The 19,525-nt window shown below is 36.2% G+C and overlaps 1 protein-coding gene across 1 annotated transcript; it reads left to right on the top strand.

Moving 5' to 3' along the window:
• The first annotated feature begins 1,836 nt into the window (after positions 1 to 1,836).
• On the top strand, positions 1,837 to 13,882 carry LOC137248747 (odorant receptor 43b-like). The gene is made up of 4 exons (XM_067779654.1): positions 1,837 to 2,034; positions 12,430 to 13,217; positions 13,287 to 13,644; positions 13,707 to 13,882. The coding sequence occupies exons 1-4, from the start codon at positions 1,837 to 1,839 to the stop codon at positions 13,785 to 13,787; spliced, it is 1,425 nt and encodes a 474-aa protein (XP_067635755.1). The 3' UTR covers positions 13,788 to 13,882.
• Positions 13,883 to 19,525: the final 5,643 nt, after the last annotated feature.

Raw genomic sequence — 19,525 nt, 5'->3', positions numbered from 1 at the left:
ACAATTACTTTCCAATTTCCTAGCTTACAACTATCAAATTCATGAAAAGATATATAAAAAAAATTTTTGAAAAAAATCCGCCTTTGATAATTTCTTTCAACAAGGTAATTCAAAAGTTTTCCAAAAGTGTATCACTGTATCAAACTAATATACGATATAAGGGCAATGTCAGATGAAATTTTACGCCATACCTTTACTTCTACAGTCAGTGCCGTAGGAATTTACTGATTTTGCTTTGTTTTTTCTACCAGGTGCTATTGTTGTCAAAGTAAAGTAGGACGTAAATTTTTATCTGTTATCAGACTGAAATTATATACCTTATTATTTAATTTAATCTTATTTTATTTCAATCGGATTTAGATTAATTTTAACTCTACTTTTCTTTTACGTCTATTAATTTATAATCTCTACTATTTCTTAAACCTCATTTTATTATAGTTCATTTATTTTTTTGGTACCTTTAGTTTAATTTTTATTGTAATTGATTTGATCTAATTTTATTTTAGTTTATTTCATTTTGTATTTTCATTATTAATATTTATATTCTTTATTATTTTATCAAATTTTATTTAATTCTAAGTTATCTCGTTTCTGATTTATTAAATTAAAATTTGATGTGTTTTATTTTATTTTATTGTGTTCGTACTATTACTATTTATAATAATTATTTCATTAAATTTTATTTTACTGTATTTTACCTTATTAAGATTTATTTTATTTTTGATAATTCTAGTGTAAGTTTATTGTATTTTGTTTTACCTATCTTTATTGCGGTGTCTATATATCTATGTACATCTATATTTCCGACGAAAACTTAAATTGTTGTCTTTTCCTTCTTTTGGTTACAAATTCATTTCAGGTCCGCCTTGCTTTTAATTTTTTTAAACTTTACCCTTCAAGTTCTATTAAGTATCGTTTGCTCTATTCAATTTAATTTTCTTCCCATTTTAAATCTTATATTTCTATCTCTAAATTTTTCTTCATTGTTTATTTAATTAAGATTGAATTATTTTCTCATTTAAAATCCATATTAAATCGTATTTAATTAAGTTTAATTATGTTCCTATCTCAAATCCATTTAAAATTCTTGTTTCTAACTTTAAATATTCCTTTCCTGTTTCTATTCAAACAAGTTAATTTATTTTACCAGTTAAAATCTATTTTAAATCTTAATTTCTAATTCTAATTTTTTTCTATTTAAGTTTTACCAAATTAATTCTTTATTACTATTATCATTTTGCAGATGTTCGTAAGTAAGTTATACATAGCATGTAATTACAAGTTAAATTTATAAGTATTTTATGTACGTATATATGCATATACCAGTAGGACAAAATCTGGGAAAGGCGCATTTTATAAAAATTCAATTATTACACCTTTTTATTGAACACTTTATATGTATGTACGTATGTATGTATCGTGAATATACCCCTTGAGACGATAACCTTAATAGGAAGTTTTTACAAAATTTTCTCAAACAATAATTATTTAGTATTCAACAGCTTTTAAACAAAGATAACAGCGCAAACTCAAACCTTTATTGATTTGCGTATTTTTCGTTGGTGTGGAAGTGGATTTGAGTAATTGTAACTACAATACAACATTGAGTAAAGAAATAAATCTTATTATATTATATTATATTGGTCTTGATGTCACGGCTGGTCTGATGGTTGCTGTTGCCACGGTCGATGCTACAGCAGGCCTATATGGGTTCGTTGCAGCAGGCCTATGGATGTGGCCCTGCTGTTGTTGTCTTTGCCAGTGGTTGGGGGTTGTTGGCGCTGTTGGATGACTCCGTCGATGATGATAGCACGCTGGTGGTTGTTGCGCTCGAAGATGGCGCCGTCGAGTAGGGTAGCGTGCGCTGATGGTTGTCGCGCTAGAAGATGCGCCGTCGAGTATGGTAGCGTGCGCGCGGAGGCGCGCCGATGGTGGTGGCGGGCACTGACAAGGGTGGTTGGCGCAGTGGGTGGTGGTTGCCCTCGTGGGGTTGTTGGCGCCACGCTAATTGTTGCGCGCGGTTTTGCACGCAAGGTGGGCCCGACTGGTGTTTCGTTGGCGCTATAGCGGTTGGTAGCGCGTTTGGTTGCTATACTGGGAAAAGCTGCCACACTTGTGCGTTGCTTGTAAAATGTCAAATCGTTTTATGTGGCGGGACTGCGTAGAATTTTTTATATCCACCTTCCATTCAATTACAGTGCGCTTCTTATTTGCCCCGGCCTCCTCTTTTTACATATATAAGAAACGCTCATACAAATCACCAATTTGTCCTTGCGTAACAAACCAAAATATGTAAATAAGCCTGGTTGCGTGCGCAGTCTGGACGATTAAGGATTTTATGTGGGATCCACTCCCTTGCCAGTGAATAACACACTCGAGCCGAATTCGGGGCTATAAAATTATGGCCGCAATACAAAAATGCAAAGAAACTATCCTCAATGAGTTGTACTGTCCTTCTCGATTTTTTCTACCGGGAAACTCGTGGTTTTTTTCTCGCTAGTGATCGTCGATCTTTTCTTTGTTTCTTTCGATACTTTTGCATCGCAACTTTTTGGTCCCATCACCAGTCACTAGGTGTGTTCGCACGAAAACGCTTCCAAGTGGATCGTAACCGTAGACCATAACATCAGACCGTAACATGCGCTATACATTTTATTTCATTGCAATCAAGCAAAACTAGGTTCACAACGTTTGGTTGGTGAAAGACATATACTTATCCAAGAAATATGAAAATGTAACACCTAAACGTACACTTTATTTTTGTTTGCGCAGTTTGAAATAAAGCCAAGTCTCCTTTATTAAAATTTTATATAGGAAACTACGGAAACATCCTAAAATGTTTCCCTTTTACAACGAATACGACACTCTAGTAATTTGCCGTATTGTTTGTATACCAATAAAAAAAAACTAAAATTTGGTCCTTTTTTTTTGAGATCTGGTCCTCTTTTTTCGAAGAATTTTGGTCCCAAATGAAAATATTGTGTGGCAACCGTGTATGTGACTCATGATCAGCGGTGGGCAGCACTACATATACACGATTACCAAATTGAGAATGTGTTAGTATACACGAACACGTGGCGAGCACGAATGAAAAACCTAATATTTATATAGCTTGATTTCAGCGCTTGTATTGTAAGCGCGTATCACACGCACTCTTGGTACAGTGTTTGGTCGTACAATACGGATGTATGTATGTACTTACTTATCAGAGATCTGCTTTGAGTACCAATAAAATTAGTGCACTTAGTCATGAGCCAAAAAATTGTGTCTAAATGTGTACTTAGTCAAGTACAGACAAATACTATGAGTGATTAACACATAAAATAGAAAATACATACGAGTGCCCCGTAACGCATATGTCTCATACATATATGACATTGTTGAGTATAAATGATGTCATAGTCGCTTTAACTCAGTAGCACTTTGATTTCGTGTGTAATACACTGTATACTTCATTTATCATCGGTTTTACTTTGGCGCTATATTCAGTTTAGTTTCGTGCACATCGTTATGTTGCTAGCGTCAGAAGACTGATATGGCTATATTCATTTTATTGCACTATTAGTCTTACTTATTCCAATTAGTGTTTCCCTATAACACAGTTGACTTTCTTGCTCAATAAGACAATTGAGTACTGAACGGCTTCGTGGCTTATGAGCGGTTATTCACTTTACGAAGCATGCCTATGTAAATGTGTGTTAGTGGATATAAGTGCTTGATGTTCTTTGTTTGCATACGCACTAATACTCATTTTTTGGTTAGTCCACTAATAACCTTAAAAGATGAATAATTGCAGCTCACTGATACTTATGAATGCAAACAGCCCATTTCTAAACGAAAATTCCGTTCGAGTTTTTTCCCTTCTCCCATTCCTCGCATCCTAAATAAAAATTCCCTTCTCCCTTTCCTCCTATTCTGAAAAATGTTCGAAAAAGCGGAAACCGGTTACGGGAGAAAAGTAAGTATTATGAATGTGAGGGAGAGGGAGATTTCTTTGCCATTTCATAAGAGTTTTTTCACTAGTTAAATTAAAGAGAATGCATCAAAATAATTAAAGGAAATTAGTTCTTTTATTTAAAATATGTATTTACATTCTACCACAATATTCTCACTGTTAATACAACAACAACCACAATATTCTTTAAGTCGAAAACTATATCATAAGCAACGGAAGAGCTCTTTGTATATTTGATGCAGCCATCCAGAAATTGCGCAAGGATTTTTTAAGAAGGCTTAATTAGGTTTTGGCATATGGCGAAAGGCGAACTCAACTCGACGTGGCCGTCAGAAAATTGCTTTGCAGAATGAAAGCAGGCAACTCCGGCAGATTTGTGTTATTCCGCCGTCTTCTTCCTATGCTCCTCTTTGAAAAATAGAAGAAAAAAATTGCCACGAAGGCCATTAGAGAAACTGGGTTTTTCAGTATATCAGTGCCACCTAACGCCAATGCAAAAGGGGATACACAGGACCTGTGCTCGCACAATATATATTACTTTTGACATCAAATAAAAATAAAAAACTTAAACTGTGAGTGTTAAAATTCCATCAATATTCACGTACTGGTTAATGTGAAAAACAAAAACAAGTAAGGACGGGACTTCATACCTTTCATGAATGAGGCTGAACAATATGGGGCAGATGACAACAGCAGATGAAGCGGCTTTGGGAGTGTTCGACAGAAAAGTTCTTTGAAAGATTTATGGACCTCTACGCGTTGACGATGGCGAGTACCGAAGAAGATTTAATGATGAGCTGTACGAGCTATACGCAGACATCAACATAGTCCAGCGAATTAAAACGCAGCGGCTACGCTGGCTAGGCCATGTTATGCGAATGAAAGATGATGCTCCGGCCAAGAAAGTGTTTCTATCGGAACCCGCCTATGGAAGCAGAGGTAGAGGGCGGCCCCCACTCCGTTGGAAGGACCAGGTGGAAAACGATTTAAACTCCCTTGGTGAGACCAATTGGCGCCGGTTGGCGGAGCGAAGGAGGGACTGGCGCGTCTTGTTGGACGGCCATAACCGTTTAGACGGTTAAGCGCCAATTAAGTAAGTAAGAAAATTCGATATAAGTTCTGACTTCCCTGGACTAGATTGGGAAACAAAAAAAGTGGGTCTTACGGTAAATAAGGACACGACGAAGTAGTTGCTGACATGCAAGAAAGAATCGGCGCATTCGCATCTTGGAAGCCACGTCACTGTTGACGGATATAAATTCGAGACCCTGAACATTTTTGCCTATTTGGAAACCAGCATTAACAACAAGTGCTACTTTGGACTGAGCAGCCAATTGAAAAGTAAAAGTGCTCTCTCGACGAACAAAATTCACGCTATACAAGTCGAACATCATTATCTTCCTGATGTATTGCTTGATATCGACGGCGAGTATCGAAAGATTTATAATAATGAATTGTATGAGCTTCAACCAGACATGGCGATAGTGCAGCAAATAATAACCCAAAGGATTTGCTGCCTTGGTTATATTATGTAAAAGGTCGAAGACGCTCAGGTCAAGAAAGTATTTCAGTCGACACCGCAGTTTTGAAACAGAGGGGGAATTAAACCTCCACTGAGCTGGCAGAGGTAGGTGGAGGAAAACTTGACCTCACTTCATGCTCCCAATTGGTGTGAGTTATCGCGAAACAGGGATAGCTGACGTGGCTTGTTACGAAACGCCCAAAACCGCTTAGGTGGCTAAGCGCCAATCAATGATAATGATGGGAAAAATAATATGCAATGTCTTAGATTACTTGGGAACTAATTTTAAATTAGGATAAACCGTAGCGAACTAAAGGAGGATGTGCTAAATATTAAATGCGTAATGTAAACATCTACATAAATACATAGAACAAACATGTTTGTAAGTACATACTCATATATGTACATAATTCATTTTATATCCTTCCAAGTTTTTAGCGACCACTCAACTGCCAACTGGCATCATGTTAAATGCAATACCCACTAATGCAATGACACTGTAGCACTTAATATTACATGAATATAATAAATATATATGTTTGTATGTGTATAATGTTCACGATTCACATGTCCTTGAGCCTCTCTCATCTCGCACATACATACACACATATTCATATAGCTCAGTAGCTTTAGCAGATTTTCATTCAACAGCGCACTGTATTCCCGGATTAAACGCTTAAATATTACGTTTGTCTGTTGGCTGACAGCTTGAAACGCTCTGCGCTGTGTAATATGCATCTGTAGAGGGGCTTAGTCATCTCTGCAACGCTTTTACTCACATACCGCCCACCATCATTTATATAAGTAAATTTGTAAATATGTGAGCGCCTTTTGCCATTTCGCTTTACAACAATCAAGCTGCGTATAAATTCATGTCTCGTTTTCTTTTTGTTTTTTTATTATTTCAAATATGCAGTACTGCTCGAATATTTAACTGCCTGTTTTTCGGTCGATGACAACATATTTGCTGCATTGGTGCAACACATTGAGTGTTTATCCTTTTCGGAACATTTAGAAACAACATGAGAAGGATATCGTCGTTTTACTGAGCAACGAGCAGCTGCTGTGGGTGGATTTTAAAATTTTTGCTAAGTGCATATGTGTAAGTGCTAAGTATAGATGTGTGTATATACATACATGTGAATACAATGCATATTTATACTAGACTACACATATTTTTGCGCTCGCTTTCTACTCTCTGCTGGCTTAGTAATAAATAAGTGACCTCATGTATAAAAGCTGAGATTAAGCTCCATGTAAAAATGTCAAGTTAAAGGCTCAATTCGGTATGCATGAAAAAATGTTGAGTGCAAACTTTTAATCTTAATGGTGCAGCTTAAAGTCAACGCTGCGAGGTAGATCAAGCAATTGATTGAGCTCAAAATCATGTATGATGCTCCGCCAGAAAAGGCCGCTAACTCGAATGCTGTTGTTGCTAGCTGTAGCATGCTCACCCACGGCACAATTTCTATCAACTTTGAAAGCTCATAATTCAAAAAGTAATAAGGTTAGGTTGTACTGGCCGGTCAATAACATATCCTCCGCATAGAGTAATATCGTAGGATTTGCTCATGAAATAGAAATTCCGCAGACCACGCTTTTGTCCATGCCTTTCCTGCTTGATGGATCATATGCAACTAGTGTCTCCTTTTAATTTCTCCTAAACGGATTGGAACGTCTACCGTTGATTCAGCGAATGCTGCACCCTACTTCGCCAACTCGTTACCATTTTCGCTACCTTTTGTCTCTTTAATAAGTTTTTCCAATGCTTCTTTACATTCCAGGATACTTATTGATGAAGAACTGTATGAAAATATTGCCCTAATTGGCCCCTGACTATCAACATGCATTTTGACGCGACTGCAGCTTAAGCACGCTTCCTCCAGAATTTCTGCTACTTTCTTGACGGCTATAATTTTCGCCTGAACAACGCTGCTGTAATCTAGCAGAATGTAGCATCTCCTTATTTCTGGATCGATACAGTAAAAAAAAGACCTGAGTCCTTCCATTAATTTGGCACCAACCCACCGGCTCAATTGTATTACCAAGATCACTTTAGAAGCTCAGCTACGGGACCATATATTCCGCTTGCTCGATATAAGGCCTTAAGTCTTGTTGCAGTTGCTAATGCGATATTTTTTCCTTAAGGTCTGCAGGCGAGATGTGTAGAACAGCATGCGATGCTCTTTTCGGTGCAGTTTTTAGGGCTTTTGTTATGCTTATCATTCATAATATGCATACCCTGTTTTCGTATACGTACTTTTTGTATGCTTGTTCACAAAAATGAACTTCATGGTAAGATATGGGTTTGACTATTGCAATAAATACCCAATAAGATAGTTTGGGTGATAGGCCCCACGTGCATTCTAAAATGCTTTTGCATGCATACAGTGCCGCGGAGGCTTTCTTCGCTTTCTGTTCCACATGGAGTTGGCACGAACACTTTCTATTTATTATAAATTCAAGATAATTTGTGCAATATTTTTCTTATAGGGCTTCTCTTCAAAGCTTAGGCTAAATCCAATTAGATACCTTATATTTCCTAGTAAATAATACAAAAAACTCTCTTTTACCTTCCTTCTAAGAATACTCAGCTACTTACTACACCATGGTGGCTTTCCTTACCCCTTGAATCTTTTCAGGGGACAAGCTCTATTGTACGCAATAGTCAGCGCCTTTGACAAGAAGTGGTTACACTTCTCCAACTCCTCTACGGTGGTAACCTCTTTAGGCTGCTCCAGTCTTCCTGATTCACATTTCTGAAATGTATACCAGTCCGTTGCCCTAGGATTTCTAAACGTTTTCCCCTTCTCTATCCTCTTTTGGGGGGATGATGCAGCTAATATATACATGTTCTGATGGCGTGTCAAGACCCCTCCATTCATTCGCCAAGATATCCTGTTCAGAGTTCAATGTGATATCAAGCACATTGCTTAACGTAGGCCCAAAATCTGTGGAATATTCGGTAGTATATAGCAAAAAAGGACTCACTTCCTTCGTTAATATTGTCCCCTCTCCGCGTACTGTGATGTGTATTCGCATCCACGCCTATGAAAAGCTCTTTCCTGCGCTCTTCTTGATTCTTTTGAACTCCTCTGGTGGAACTTTTAAGTTATGGGCCATGTAGCAGGATGCCGGGATAAGGGACGGTTTTCCCCCCTCTTTTGCGATCACCGCTAGGCCTTCGGTGCTGAAATTGCATAGCACATGCGAGCATAGGTGTTTCCTTACCATGACTGCAGCTCTGTGAAAATTACTGGCTTCTCGTCTTCGACGGTGGAGAAGGACGATGAGGTAAAAGACGTATGTTGCGACCTTTTAGAACTGTATGATTTAAAAGTCGTTCTTGGCGACTTTAACGCTAGAGTGAGAAAAGCAGGTGAATTCGGCCCCACAGTCGGTAACCTTAGTCTCCAAAATTGAGCCTCTCTCAACACACTGTGGCTGATCCACTTCGCCGGTGCCCGAAACATTAAAGCACGAGTGTAATACATAAAAATATTTATCAAGCTACAACGCTGTCGAGAGCTTAGCATCGACTCTGATGACTAAGTTGCTGGTTGCAGCCAAAATACGCACCTTCATCTGCGCAGTTAAAAGTAACTAAAAAAAAAAAAAGGACAGCTAGACTTCGAGGGCTGGAATCGCACCATAAATCCAGTAATTTCGCCACTGGAGAATCACACTTGTCTCGGTGATAAGTTTAAGAACGAAAACGACAATCTGGTGTGGAAAGAGTATTTAGGCTATGGAGAAAACACTTCTCTGCCCTCGTATATGGTGGCCGCAACCGATGATGATAGAATCTGTGTTCTCCCACCAGATTATGATGAAGTCAAAATAAGAATAACCAGATAAAAATACAGAATAAAATAAAAAAAACAGATAAAAACAAGGCTTCGGGCTCTGATAAATTGTCCCCGGAGCTATTCAAATATGGCAGCGAGGAGTTAGTTAGACACACGCAATAGCTTCTGTGCGAAAAAAATTCGGACGAGAATATAAGTGTTATTTGCCAGCCCATAGGGAGGGGACTACAAACTGCGCTAACTAAAGCGGAATCATCACTCAGTAAGGTAGTCTCTTGACAAACAAAAATTATGCTCTAAATGTCACTGATAGTACCCTCCCTGATATGAAGTGCAGAAGCATGAACCATGACAACATCAGATGATGTAGCTTTGGGAGTGGTCAAGAAAAAAGTTCTTCTGTCCGAGTCGGCGAGTACCAAGGAGGATTTATTGATTAGCTGTACAATCTTTATGTAGAAATTAACATAATCCAGCGAAAAAAAACACAGCAGCTACGCTGGCTAGGTCATCTAATGTGGCTTCGGCCAAAAGGGTATGTTTATCGAAACACGCATGTGGAAGCAGAGGAAGAAAGCGGCCGCCGCTCCGCTTGAAGGATCAGGTAAAAATCGTTATAATCTCAATCTTCTTGAAGTTATCATGATATTGGGTATGTTGTGGTCAAAACGGTTGGGATTTAAAGCAAAGTTCGCAGTGCCTCTTGGAAATTGTTTTAATTATATTTTACTCTAAGACTATTTGACATAGTATGTTCTAGGTCACTAAGGCTAAAGCCAGACCAAATGACGAGTAGTGAGTAATATTATACCCCACCCTTTATCTTCTAAGCCCCCATTCTCTAGGTTTTGTTAATCTCTGATAATTTTATCTGAACATAGAAATTGAGATTGATTGTTCGTCATAGAAATATTTTCGTCAACACAATATACGAATGTTTTTATATCGAAGAAACTTTCCATTAATAGTTTAAGTGATGTTTCGTTGTATTTTCAAAAATTGCATTGTTTTCATGCGAAAAATTATTCTTACTTTTGAAAAAAAATTGTTGAGTGTATATCAGCTACAACAATGTTGTTTGTAATATGGATCAGAGAGATTGATGAAGTGTAATCCCCCAAAAACCGTTTTTAAAAACCTTTATAGCTCTGAGTCTTTTCAGTTTAGACTAATAAAAAGGAGCAGGGGAACCCATTTGTCTAGAAACGTTTTAACCATGAGTCTGTTTAATCCAGACCATTTAGTGTATGGAGGTCAAACAAATTTTAGAAAAGTGTGCAAGGCACCTGCCTCCCAATTCAAAATTTCTTGCGGGGGATTTAAAAATTATTTGAGTAATATTTTATTTGAAATTTATTTATTTTATGATTCGTTTATTTTCTGGATAGTCAGGAGTATTCTGAGATGATTTCGACCACTATGGGATTGTTTAAAGGATAACTACTAAGCTATTTCTTGATTATTTGAGGAATATTTCTAGACCATTTCACGTTTTTGTATGGGATTTAAGATTAAGAACTTGTTTCGGTTTTTGTTTAGAGATATTTTTGCGGCTTTTTCAAAATTATTTAAGGAACGTTTATTAACTGTGCTCAGAAGTTTTTTGTCTGATAATTTTGGATCTGTTTTCGAGATTATGCATATGGTTATTTCTTAGAATATTTCGGACCGTTTCCGCATTGTGTTCGAAGTGATCCAAAAATTGTTCTAAACGATTGCCTCTCCACTTAGAAATTTTTTCGGAATATTTCAAGACTATTTCGGGAATATTTATGAATAATTTTGTAATTAAGTGTTCACATAGAGTCAATCGCTCTTTATAAAGCAAATATAACCAGTAAATCTTTGATCTGTTTGTATAACGTCATCAAATTTTTTAGGCGTATTGGAGCCGCAAACAAAAACAAACGTCCATCTAAACTTTCACATTGAATATGTATAATTTGCACTTCATAGAGACTGTCGCCCAAACTATTTTGAGTTGCGGCTCATTTCCAGATCATTTTTTGGATAACTTTAAAGCTATTTCTATATAATTTCGGCACTTTCTTTGTATAAATTTAAGTTCATTTCGTGGTTACTCCGGATCGTTTTGAAACTCCTTGTAGGTATAATTTTGAATTATTTTCCAAATTGTGTATTATATATAATTGGAATGATATTAGGGCTATGATCGGATCATTTCGTAATTATCTATGGTTGATTTCGGCTTAGTATTAAAGTCATTCCGCAATTTTTAGCATAATCGCATCGAAACAGTTTCGGGATCTTTTTCTGGTCTGTTTCGGAGCTGTTTCAAGGATCATAGCAGGGGTTAATCTAAATGGGAGCGGCAGTGGCAGTAGGAGTGGCAATGGGAATGGTTGTGTGTGGGAGTGGGAGTGGCAGGGGTAGTGGGAGTGGAAGTAGCTGTAGTAGTAGGAATAAGAGTAGCAGTAGGAGTGGAATTGCGAGTGCTAATAGCAGTGAATGTGGGTGTGGAAATTGGGGAGAGAAGGGAATGGAAAAATTTAAATAAAGTAAGAAAGTAAGCTGATATTCAATATTTGCTAAAAAGATACCATTAAGCGGAAATTTATTTGGGAGAAGTAGTGCAATTGCTAGTGAGAGCAAGAGTTGCAATTTTAATAGCATTGAGAGTTTGAGGGAGAAGTGAAGAGAGAAAGGGAAGGAGGAAATATGTGTAAACCTGCAAGGGTAGAAAAAGTAGACAAGGATTTTATAAATAGTAGTAGGGAGAAGGGAGGATCTTTTTTTAAATGTAGGCAAATCAATTTTAGAGCAGGACGACATCTACCAGTTGCGCTACCTATAAATAAAACCTGAAAAGTCCTCATCAATGCCTTCTCATCAATTATTGCCTTAAAGGGGTTTTGTGTTTTTTCCCATTTGTCTTAAGGTGGACGATTAGCAGCGAAGATGTGTAGGCAGTTTCTGAGAGTGTTGTATTCTATGTAAAGTTCATATTGAAAACCATGTAAACAGTATTCATGGTTTTCAATATAAAATTTGAAAAAAAAAAAAAACATAGCTTATTCGCTAAATAAGAGACATTGTGAATGCCTTAGTTGTTTTTCTACATAGTTTGCCCCTTCATCTAAAAGTAATTGTGTTTACAATTTTTATCTTCCTTTCAATTCAAGCTTTCTCCACAAACAAAAAATAAAATGAAAAATTTTGGAAATTTCTTTGCTGGACGTGATAAAGCCAATTATTCAACCACTGATTCATTTAAGCTTTTATTTAAAGCATGGAAAATAATAGCTACGATATCCGATAAACAAACTGGACTATCATTAATATATCATGTGCTCCTATTTCGGCTGTGTGTACTCATTTCTCCCGTTGCTTTTATGGTGGGGACTTTGGAAGGCCTGTCGTATTTGCCTTTTATGGAAGTGCTCTCAAATTTGCAAGCATCGTTTAATACGGTAACTCTGCCGATCAAAGCATTTGTTATTGCAATTAATGCAGAGCGTTTAAGAAGTGTCGATGAAATTTTTATGCGTTTAGATCAACGATATCAACTTCCGGGGGAATACGCAAAAATACGAGACTGTGTTGTGACTTGCAGACGTTTTTTCAGTATTTATTATGTCATGTATTGGATGTATGCCATTTTAACGTATATTTTGGCGCTTTTAAGTAATAAGCTGCCTTTAAATCTATGGTTGCCATTTTTAGATTTGATACCATATACGAATCTACGATATATTTTAAGTTTTCTCTTTCAAATTTTTTACACAATGATATTAACTCAAAACCAAGTTAATAATGATTCATATTCAGCAATTTATATGAGAGCCATACGCACACATATAAATTTATTATCGGATCGTGTGCTAAGATTAGGAACGAATCCTGAAAGCAGCGAAGAAGAAACTCGCAAGGAGTTGCTTGATATTGTTATTTCTCATAAGGAATTATTAGAGTAAGTAAATTAGATCTATTAGTTTATAATATAAATTCAATTATTCACGATTCAAATTTAAAACTCCAGTGTGGCGCAGCGTGTACGTGCTATTGTTTCGTTGACTATGTTCGCACAATTTACAGTCGCTGCTATTATTTTGTGCATTTGCATGTTGAACATTTTGGTATTTGCCAATAGTGGCTATCAACTGGTTACCGTTACATATTACTTATGCGTTATGATGCAAACCGTACCGACCTGTTATCAAGCATCAATGTTGGAAGCTGATTGTGAAAAATTGCCTATAGCGATTTTTCACTGCAACTGGTTAGCTTTGGATAAACACACTCGCAAGCTTATTCCTTATTTTATGCAACGTGCTCAGGAAGGAATTACTTTCACCGCATTCAAGTTGTTCAAAATTGATTTGACAACCAACTTATCGGTAAGCAACTGGAGCGACATACTCTTATGTTTTCTTATTAACAAAAATAATCTTTTTTTAAGATTGCAAAATTTTCGTTCACATTGTATACCTGTTTTACTACACTTGGTATTGGTGATAAAATAAAGCAAAGGTTCCAGTAAAATGCATATGTGCAGCAGAGAAGGCAAGCGGAAGTTTGCGAGCAAATTTTAAAACACTCATTATTTAGTAGCGTAGTTTTGGAATCAACTGCACATTCAAGGAGACAGTTATTTAACGACTTTATTTAAAAGTATTTAATAAAACAATAAACAGACACACAGTACCTGTCTTTTTTGCAGAATTAAAAATACAAATAAAAGGTTTAACTGACAGAATGGGTTGATAGTGTTTTAAAATACAAATAAAGAAAACAAGTAAGGAAGGCTAAGTGCGGGTGTAATCGAACATTACATACTCAGCTGAGAGCTTTGGAGACAAAATAGGGGAAAATCAACATGTGGAAAATGAACCTAGGATAACCCTGGAGTGTGTTTCTATGACATGATTATCAAATGGAAGGTATTAAAGAGTATTCGAAAAGGGTGTGGGCCATAATTCTAGAATGCGTTTGTACGATATGGGTATCAAATGAAAGGTGCTAATGAGTATTTTAAAAGGGAGTGGGCTTTAGTTCTACAGGTGGACGCCTTTTCGAGATATCGTAATAAAGGTGGACCAGGGGTGACTTCAGAATGCGTTTCTACGATATGGGTATCAAATGAAAGGTGTTAATGGGTATTTTAAAAGGGAATGGCCCTTATTTATATATGTGGAGGAGTTTTCGAGATATATGTGGACCATGGTGACCCAGAACATCATTTGTCGGGTGCCAACATGTAATTCAACGAACAGTATTCCTGCCATAATTCCAAGGGCTTTTGATTTCGTCCTGCAGAACTTTTTCATTTTCTTCTACTTAATATAGTAGGTGTCACACCCATTTTACAAAGTTTTTTCTAGAGTTATATTTTGCGTCAAAAAACTAATCTAATCACCATGTTTCATCCCTTTTTTCGTATTTGGTAAACAATTTTGGCACTTTTTTCATTTTTCGAAATTTTGGATATCGAAAAAGTGGGCGTGGTCATAGTCTGATTTCGCCCTTTTTTAATACCAAGGTAAAGTGAGTTCAGATAAGTACGTGGACTAAGTTTAGTAAAGATAAATCGTTTTTTGCGCGAGTTATCGTGTTAACGGCCGAGCCGAAGGACAGACGGTGGACTGTGTATAAAAACTGGGCGTGGCTTCAACCGATTTCGCCCATTTTCACAGAAAATAGTTATCGTCATAGAAGCTATGCCCTTACCAAATTTCAGAAGGATTGGTAAATTTTTGTTCGACTTATGGCATTAAAAGTATTCTAGACAAATAAAATGAAAAAGGGCGGAGCCACACCCATTTTGCTATTTTCTTTTATTTTTGTATTTTGTTGTACCATATCATTAGTGGAGTTGAATGTTAACATAATTTACTTATATACTGTAAAAGATATTAAATTAAATTTTTTGTTAAAATTTGACTTTTGAAATTATTTTTTTTTAAAAAGTGGGCGTGTTCGTTATCCGATTTTGCAAATTTTTATTGATAAAAAAAATAAATGTAAGGCACGATAACTTCCGAAGAGATCTAAGGCCGAGCTTTTCTTCCAATTTGCGTCGTGCTCCTCTTGATTTTCCCTACAAATTGGCCGGACGGGACCTACATGATTTTATGCCGACTCCGAACGGCATCTGCAAGGCAGATGAGTTTTCACTGAGAGCTTTTCATGGCAGAAATACACCAGGAGCGCATTCCAAACACTGCCGAGGGGCGACCCCGCTTAGAAAAATTTTCTTCTAATTGAAAAATCTTATTTCTAAAATTTTTGATGTTGCTTTGCCCGGGGTGTGAATATATAATAGTAATAGGAGTAACGTTCCTGCCAAATTTCAGCATGATATCTTCAATGACTGCCAAATCACAGCTTGCAAAACTTTTAAATTACCTTCTATTAAAAGTGGGCGGTGCCACGCCCATTGTCCAAAATTTTACTAATTTTCTATTCTGCGTCATAAGTTCAACCCACCTACCAAGTTCCATCGCTTTATCTGTCTTTGGTAATGAATTATCGCTCTTTTTCTGTTTTTCGAAATATTCGATATCGAAAAAGTGGGCGTGGTTATAATCCGATTTCGTTCATTTTAAATAGAGATCTGAGATGAATGCCCAGGAACGTACGTACCAGATTTCATCAAGATACCTCAAAATTTACTGAAGTTATCGGACGGATGGACGAACGGACATGGCTAAATGAATTTCTTTTTTTGCCCAGATCATTTTGATGTATAGAAGTCTATATCTATCTCCATTAGTTTATGCCGTTACAGGGTACCGTTATGCGAACAAAATTAATATACTCTGTGAGCTCTGCTCAGCTGAGTATAAAAATTAAATAATTAAATATATATTGTTTTGCATTAAGTGGCGTAGCACTGCAAACTTGTGATAAAATCAATTTGACAAATATTATTAATCATAAATAAAAAAAAAAACTGTTAAAATTATCATAACAAATTTCGCCTTTACTATAAGGATTGCTTCGAATAAAAATATGAATAAACTAAGCTCAACTATTCGAATATGAATAAACTAAGCTAAAGAGGGCTTTATATCAATGATGTTTCATCTCCCAAGTGGAATTATGACAAAGGAAGCTAAAAATTCAGATTTTTGAAAATGAGCGTGGCCCTTTTTTGATCAAGCAATTTTCTATGTTTTGTGTGCCATAACTCGAAGAAAAATTAACGGATCGTTATAAAATTGGGTGATAATATTTTCCTTATAGCAGGAAATATTTTTAGTAAAAATAGACGGAATCGGTTGAATACCACACCCACTTTTATATGTAAAGGATGTTTAAAAGGGTCGTAGACTAGAATAATAAGCAATATCTTAGCGAAAACTAGTTTTGTAGCAATGATATTTCACTTACCGAGTTGTATGGCTGCCCAGTCACTGCAGAGATTCGCAAGCTAAAATTGGCACTACAACAGATGATGTATACGCAACGCTTTGCAAGGTGCCATATTAAGTCTGTTTAAGCAAGGGGTGCCAAAAATGTCACCATCATCGAGTACAGTTTACAAATTGCAGGCCTCTTTACAAAAACTTTAGACCGTAACTTATTTGAATAGTCGAAATTCCTCAGCTGAATTGACTATCTATGAGCTTTATTTATGGAAATATAAAGAAGAGTTTTTTAATTAGTTCTGTAACCACTCCACTTCAGAGTCTTAATTTGATAAAATTGAAATAAGTTTTAGTAAAAATGACATTTCAAAAAGTCTGAACCCTGGGAAATTGATGGTGGAAGATCATTTCGTAGGGGATTCATACATGACATACATTTCGTTGTAAGAAAGTGCTCTTTCGAGCATGGTAACAGCATCCCTTCATAAAAAGGAGTTTACAAAAAGTAATCGACTCCTTTTTAAAGTCGTTGGTGGACCGCCGATGCATCGTCGAATCAAAGGACTGATCTATATTACCGAAGTTTAGGTAGTAACACTGCTCGTTTAAAAGGTTAGACAGTGGTTCCATGAACTTATTTAGTGGTGATACCATATAGCGGTTTTGAGATAAGGTCTGTTTTTTAAGCATTTTTTGTTTTTACCGACAGATTCGAAATGGTCTTTGCATATGCAGCGGAAATCTTACAACACTTCCGGTCATATCCAAATCTACATATATGCATTCCAGATTGGGCAAATATTTTTATACTCAGCTGAGCAGAGCTCACAGAGTATATTAATTGCATAACGGTACCCCGAAACGGCATAAGATAATCGAGATAGATATAGACTTCTATATATCAAAATGAACTGGGCGAAAAAAGAAATTCATTTAGCCATGTCTGTCTGTCTGTCCGTCTATCCGTAAACATTATAACATGAGTAAATTTTGAGGTGTCTTAATTAAATTTGGTGTGTAAATTCCTCGGCACTCATCTCTGATCGCTGTTTAATATGGACGAAATCGGAATATAACCACGCCCACTTTTTCGATACCGAAAATTTCGAAAAACCGAAAAAGTGCGATAATTCATTACAAAAGACGGATAAAGCGATGAAACTTGGTATGAGGGTTGACCTTATGACGCAGAATAGAAAATTAGTAAATTTTTGGGCAATAGGCGTGGCACCGCCCACTTTTAAAAGAAGGTAATTTAAAAGAGTTACAAGCTTTAATTTGGCAGCTGAGTATGTAATGTTCGGTTACACCCGAACTTGGCCTTCCTTACTTGTTTATTACAAGATCTTTGCTAAACTAGAAGAATGACAGGCATTACTTTGTTGTGATACTCAGAGGTGCCTTTTCAAAATATAGTGGCTCACAAATATAAAAATAAGTTTCCTTAAAAAAATGTTTGAACCAGTAAGATATTACTGAACTATTAAATTTTTTAAGCCAGGTTATAAGAACAAGTGTAAAGTGTAACTTAATCTAAACAATTGAAAATTTAACAAGCCAGGGTTCGGTGGAAGGCCATTAGCAAGCTGTACAGTAAACAAAAAAAAAAAAAAAAAATTTTCAAATGGCTTTTCAGTGTGACCCTTAATATAAAAATAAAGAAACAATTAAATTAATGAAACATCGTCAAGTTTCAAGACTTGTGAATAATGAAAGAAATCAACAGCAACAACATTGATACGGTATATTGTGCGTGACAAAACTTAGAACAACATTGAATTAATTGGGCATGGAAATTAATGTTGCAATGGAAAATAGTCATCAAATGCGTACAATTTTTATTTCAATAATTTTAAGCGCTGGTTCATTTGTTTTGGCATCGTTTAAATTACTCTTTTCAGCTCAGCTTAATTTTAATTACAAAAACTTGTTTCGATATTTAAATATTATGGTAGGGCTAAGTTGCTTGTCCGATGTTATCAGCAACGGCGCCTTCAATAACACCATCAACTGTCACACTACATTGCCTTTGGGAATATTTGATTGGCGCAAAAACCCTTGTGCTTTTATGTACATCAGGGCGCCGTAAGAAGCGCTGATATGTAATTGTCCGAAATAAAAAGAAACATTTTGTAAAAAAAAAACAAGTAAAACAAGTAAGAAATGCAAAGTTCGGGAACCGAATATTATATACCCAGCATGAGCTCTTATATATTAATAACACCCATATTCTTAGCTGGTAACAACATTCTCTTACCCGATTACGAAAATGCTTTTTGACTGCGCGCGAAAAATCGCCCGCGTTTTCTAAATATTTATGAACTACCATGAACTAACAAAAAAAAAAAAAACGCAAGAATTTCTCACCAATATTAATATTTTTTAACACAAAATTAATTCAAATTTTCATTTTATTCTCAATTCCGCATCTCTGTCTTTTAACAGTATAACCGTGCAGGCCAGAATCGCGGTTACATGAAATGGTAAAGACTTTCCGTTATATAATACTTTGATAACTTAATAACCAAGTTCGTAATAACGTTGTATTGAAACATTTATGAAGAAATATTGTGAAAATTAAATGATGTCAAAACTGGAATATAGTACCTTTACATATTGTATGGAATTTCTGGAAATTCTAGATTGTTCAAGGTGCTGAATTAAATGATGTCAAAACTGGAATATAGTACCTTTACATATTGTATGGAATTTCTGGAATGTATCAGCATTCTTTTACATGCATAAAGCTCCATTGAGGCCTTCTTCACCCTTTCCTCCATGTTGAGCTTCTATGGGAGCTTACTGTCTAGGATGATTCCAAGATATTTTGTGCAAGGGTTCTCCTATAGGATCACCGCTCCTAACTTAGGCTTGGTCCAATACGGGACCTTGTATCCGCATTGGCTGT

The sequence above is a fragment of the Eurosta solidaginis genome, chromosome 4 (assembly GCF_040869045.1).
Source record: "Eurosta solidaginis isolate ZX-2024a chromosome 4, ASM4086904v1, whole genome shotgun sequence".
Lineage (NCBI taxonomy): Eukaryota > Metazoa > Arthropoda > Insecta > Diptera > Tephritidae > Eurosta > Eurosta solidaginis.
The sequence above is the reverse complement of the archived record's forward strand: the minus strand, read 5'-3'. Positions and strand labels throughout refer to the sequence as shown.